The 6,000-nt window shown below is 29.8% G+C and overlaps 1 protein-coding gene across 1 annotated transcript; it reads left to right on the plus strand.

Moving 5' to 3' along the window:
- The first annotated feature begins 3,141 nt into the window (after positions 1-3,141).
- Positions 3,142-4,242, plus strand: LOC109817103 (protein ENHANCED DISEASE RESISTANCE 2-like). The gene has a single exon (XM_020382297.3). It carries the CDS (start codon positions 3,259-3,261, stop codon positions 4,063-4,065), a length of 807 nt encoding a protein of 268 aa, XP_020237886.1. The 5' UTR covers positions 3,142-3,258; the 3' UTR covers positions 4,066-4,242.
- Positions 4,243-6,000: the final 1,758 nt, after the last annotated feature.

Genomic DNA, 6,000 nt, shown 5'->3' on the forward strand with positions numbered 1-6,000 from the left:
ATATTTAATATATTTATTAAATCTTTTAAACCCATTGCAAATATTTTTAAATTGGTGATATAATTAGTTTTTTATTTGATATTTTATATTCATAGTCTAATTAATAATCTTGTTTATAAATATCTTAACAAAAATATAAGAAAAAGAAAAACTATACCCTCGCAAATAAAGGAAAATGCTGCGTGAAAGCAACAATTGTGCAGACTATTTGTCAAAACTTGGACCTAAATAGGAGCCATTGTCCAATGTGCCAACTGATCTATGAAGACTTTTGTTAAGATGCTATGAGAATTAACTTCTTATAAGAGATTAACTTTTTTGTTTTGCTTTCTGTTTTACTTTTTTTTTTTCTTCTCTTCATGTACCCAAAATGATTATAAAGGAAAATGCATAAATAATTATTAATTCTAAATTCATAAAAGATAGAAACAAAATCTCATACATGCATCGAAAATCATTTATTTAATATATTCGAAAAAAATTAAATCTCACTTCGACCACGTGAAGATACCCACTTAAAAGAGAATTTTAATTTATAAAACCTCAATGTAAAATAAAATTTATTTATTTCAAATATAAAATAGTTGTTAAATACGAACGAAGTTACTTGCCACAAGTAAAAAAAATGCACAACGAAAAGATACTCACATTTAATAATAGTTTATAATATAGGAATTATTACTTTTACATATAGTCATAAAAAATGAGTCAAAATTAGTGAAAAATCTCTATCAACCACAAGTTTGACTCTGGTTGGATTAGAAAAATTTGATATGAATCTGGTTTTAAAATTTTTTTTTGGCTCCACCTATTTGCAACTGAACTAGTTATAAATTCAGTACATTCACGATTGGTCCACATAATTTACTTTTTCTTTTTCTTCTTCTCAAATGTTAGTTTATACAATTATACATTTACATTATTAACTAAACTTTATATACTAGTTATATACTAGGATATTTAGTATTAGTTTGATATTATTTATTAATATTTTATGCAACAACTTTAATATTATAAGTTTATTAAGTTAATTATGGTTGATACTTATTTTTTTTATGATAATTTTTTTTCCAGTTGTTAACATAATTATAATTCTAAAATATGAGACTATAAAATATATTTTTTAAATTAAATTAAATGTATATTTTAATTTAAGTAAGTCAACTCATTTAACTCACTATGTGGTGAACCAAGTCATACTCATTTTTTATAATCTAGTTTAAAAATGAGTTGAGTTAAATTAAATCATCTTTTAAACAACATGTAATATAGTGAGTAAGGTCGAGTTGGATGACCCACCTTGGTGGCTAAATATATATATATATATATATATATATTATTAAAAAGTGGTTCATATAGTTTTACAATAAATAAATTTACGTGTATTGTGTATTTAAAATATATCATATAAAGATTAAGTATATTTTTTTTATAGATTATATCTTAATTAAGTTAATTTTTTTCATCTATGAAAATCAATCGTTGATATGAACGAAGTTTACAATACTCTCAATCGTTGATATGAACAAAGTTTACAATACTCGTGCATCTTACTCAATCAACTAAGCTAGACCTGATACTTAAGTTAATCTGGTAAAGAATATTTTAATACAAATAAAATATTTTAATATTAATAAAACTTTTTTTGGTAGATGCATGATTTTAGAATAGCCAAACTCAATAACTAAAAGATAGTAAAAATAAATAAAAATACATACATGTAATGATAAAAAAAAAACACATACATCCAAAATCTCTTAATATATACCCAAATAAGTTAAAATTCACTTCGATTAAGTAAAGATGGTAAGAAATCCCACCTTCAAAAGAAAAAAAATGAAGGGGAAAGATACCTGATATATATTTTAAAAAAAATTAAATTATACCTTATTATTTTTAAGATTCAATTTGGTCTTACTATTTTTAAATAGTTTGGATTGGGTAGATAATTTTTTTAAAATGTTCAATGTTATCTTTATGCTCAAATTGACATTAACAATGTTAACGAAATTTGATGAAAGAATAACATTAAATATCATTTGAAATATTTATTTTGATTCATTATTTTAAAAATATTTAATTTGATCCTCTAATTTTTAAAACTTATTCAATGTTATTTTTCACTTAATTTTATTAACATTGTTAATATCAATTTGAATGAATGAAAAAATAATATTAAAAAATTTTAAAATTAAAGAATCAAATTAAAACTTAAAAATAAATAAAGGGATTAAAATTATAACTTAGAAAAAGGAAAAAAATAATTTTAATTTCTTATCAATATTTTACATTTATTAAAAATCCAGTCAACATTCTTAAATACATTCATTGTAATAATATATTATGATATTTTAATAATTGGATTAAAGTAAAGATAAAAAAACCCTGGTTAAGACGAATTTCATTCGTAAGTCAAAATTATCACATATATATTTCTTTTGTAATTTGTTTCACTTTATTTAGTGTTTTAGGAAAAAAATTATTTCACTTTGATTGTTTTTTATATTATTAATGAAATATATATATATATATATATTATTTTTCTTTCACAAGAATAAAAATAAAATATATTTGAACATAAAATTTTATAGATACCATTTCAATTTCACTATTAAGTAAAATTTAATAACCTTAAAAAATATTTTTTTGTTATATTTTTATCCGTAGAACTTATTATCGATTTATATATAAACAAAAATAAATAATTTTATAAAAATTAAGAAAGTTCATTAAATAAATATATTTTATTATTTCACATAAAATATATTTATCCACATTTAAGATACATAAGATATTTTAAGATTAAAAGTATTAAATAAGGTTGAATTATTGAAATTTACTTATACGTTCGTTTTTTGGTTAGAGAGTATTTATTTAAAAGAAGTTGGCTAATAAATTATACAAAATCTTAGATATTAATTAAATTTGTTAATAATGATTAAAGAAGAAAGAAAATAGAAGCATTGTATTGTAGGTGTAGCGTAGTGAAGAGTGAAGAGTGAAGAGTAAAAAATAAAAAGTATGGAAGGGGCGAGCGCGTGTGATCCGCGTGGGGTTTGTGGTAGATTGAAGGAAAGGCGAGGGTGTTTTGGGTATTTGAAGATTCCCTTCTTCCGAATCGGTTTAATTTAATCCTTGATATACGAAACAGCAGTAGTCGACTAGTCGCGTTGTGTTCACTGAACCAAACACAACACAACACAACACAACAACCCAACCATTCCCAAATCCCAATCCAAATGACGTGAACTCCAAAACATGTCCTCCGTGCACTGGACCTCCCACGCGCTCAACGGCGGAGCGCTCCGCCGCGTCGACCTCGACTCCGGCACCAACGGCTGGGCCTCCCCTCCCGGCGACCTCTTCCTCCTCCGCTCCACTAATTACTTCACCAAACGCCAAAAAACCCCCGCCGGCGACTACCTCCTCTCCCCCGCCGGCATGGACTGGCTCAAGTCCCCGTCAAAGCTGGAGAACGTCCTCGGGCGGGCCGACAACCGCGTGGGACAGGCCCTTCGACAGGCCCAGGCCCAAGGGAAGTCCCTGAAAAGCTTCCTCTTCGCGGTCAACCTCCAAATCCCGGGGAAGGAGTACCACAGCGCGGTGTTCTACTTCTACACGGAGGAGCCGGTCCAGTCCGGTTCACTCCTGGGGCGGTTCATCGAGGGCGACGAGGCGTTTCGCAACCAGCGGTTCAAGCTGGTGAACCGGATCGTGAAGGGGCCGTGGATCGTGAAAAAGGCGGTGGGGAACTACAGCGCGTGCTTGCTGGGGAGGGCGCTGACGTGTAACTACCACAGGGGACCTAACTACTTGGAGATTGACGTCGACATTGGGAGCAGCGCCATCGCCAACGCCATCCTGCGACTCGCCTTGGGCTACGTCACCACCGTCACCATCGATATGGGCTTCGTCGTCGAGGCCCAAACCGAGGACGACTTGCCCGAGAGGCTCATCGGGGCGGTTAGGGTTTCCCAGATGGACATGTCCGCCGCCACACTCGTCGATGCCCCCAACGCGCCGCGCGGTAACAAGGTCAACCACCTTAGCGCTAACGACGAATAATATATAATTTTTTTTATTTTATTTTTGTGTTTAGATAATTTCATTTCGCCAGCTGCCTGTAATTTTAGGCTCTTTTTTCGGGACTAATAAACATTTTTCCTCAAAGCTTGCATTTTTAGCTCTTTGTTCCTTGCAACACTTGAAATGAAAACCGCAACGCATGCTGGCTTGGTATTATTGTGATGCATGATTCTTCCAATTCATTGTTATAAAATATGTTAATTATGAGAATCGAACAGCCAAGAAGATAGTACTTGTGTTTTATTGGATGATAAGATTGAGAGATGGTGGGATAGTGGGACAGCCATGATTATTGCTATTTTATTCTTCCTCAGCTGTCATGCTGTTCAGAAATCAGAATATAGCTCTAAAGCTCTACCAAAAATGCATAATGTACCTTTAAAAGAGCTTTTCTTTTAATCTGAATTTGTTCTCCTATTTGAATCTTCACCGGAGTCTACAACATTCGGTGAGTGTAAACTGTGTTGCTTTTGAGTTGGAGGTTCAAATTCATTTATATGAGAGTTATATTTGTCACCATAAATTCTTTTATTTCTTCTTACTATCCTATAAATTTCATAATGTTACTTATTATTATCAATAGTCTCATCAATTATATCATTTTGATTATTATCATGCATGATTTTGTCAATCTTGGTGCTTGATTCCATTCGCCATGGGTAAGTAGTCAATTAGCGACTGAGTTCTGTTGTAAGAGTGAGACAAGAATTCGACAAATCCTAATCAGCCGAAAGTCAAATCAAATAGGCATGGTCGGCAAAAAGTACGGACAATACACAGTTCTTCAAACTCAAATGGTTGTGTTCACAGAACGCTACTAGAAGTTAAAAAGATGTGTTAAGGAGGTTTGGCTTAAGCTTTAATCAGGATTATCTTACGTGTGTCAGTGTCATTCATTATGTATGTTTCCGATTTAACACTAATAAATAATAATAATGACTGTTTGTCTCATTGTGTGACGATTTTCCGTGTCCAAAATGCTTTCGAATAAACTCCGCTGGAAAAATCACGAAGCCTCTGTTTTCTTCGAATTGTTATTTTTCTCCTATTACTGCTTTTCAGCCAGAAAAAGTTGTGGAAAACGAAGACTAGAAAATTAAAAAAGGTTAGTATATATACTGTGTAAACTATTATTTAATCGTAATTGTCATATACTAATAAATATTTTAATTTTTATAATAATTACTTAAAAGTTACTATACAGTAAAAGTTTTTTCTTTCCTTCTTGCAACTATTTTAGCATATCTTAAGTGATATCCTAGCACACGGTTAGTTTTAGTCAAGCCTGTACTACTATTTGATCACTCATTCTTTCAACTTTATGTATTTATTTTTAACCGAACAACAATGGATAGTATTTGAATTTCAATGGAATGAAATTGAAAGCTAATTGTTACCTCCGAATCCGAACGAGGTAAAGCGATTGTGAGAAACGATGTTGTTGAGCGCCCAATATTTAGACGCCGATTTTTTTGAAATTCCCAAACAGCTATTCGATTCCACTTGGTTTTCATGGGGGAATATTTTTGTTAATTATTTTCCAACAAACTAACATTTTTTTTTTTCAATGAGAGAGTTTTCTAAAAAATCTTTTAATTTTTTATTTAATTTAATTTTTATTTATCATAAATATTTATAAATTAAATTTTAATATTTTAAAAATAAATTATCAATAAATAAAAATAATCATATATTATTTATCATATTTATATAAATTTTAAATATAATTTATATATTTAAATATAATATTTATTTACATATATAATTTATTATAAATTTTAATTATATATAATAAACATTTAACCTATATTACACATACTAAAATACTATAGTTAAATTAAAATAAGATATACAATCGATACTATCCTAATTACCTCGGGTACAGGACTTGTGTTAAATATCTTCGGTTTTAAT

This window comes from Cajanus cajan, chromosome 6 (assembly GCF_000230855.2).
Source record: "Cajanus cajan strain Asha chromosome 6, NIPB_CcT2T_4, whole genome shotgun sequence".
Lineage (NCBI taxonomy): Eukaryota > Viridiplantae > Streptophyta > Magnoliopsida > Fabales > Fabaceae > Cajanus > Cajanus cajan.

Excerpts from the sequence above, each read along its gene's own strand:
- LOC109817103 (XM_020382297.3), top strand. The coding sequence starts at position 3,259 with ATGTCCTCCGTGCACTGGACCTCCCACGCGCTCAACGGCGGAGCGCTC.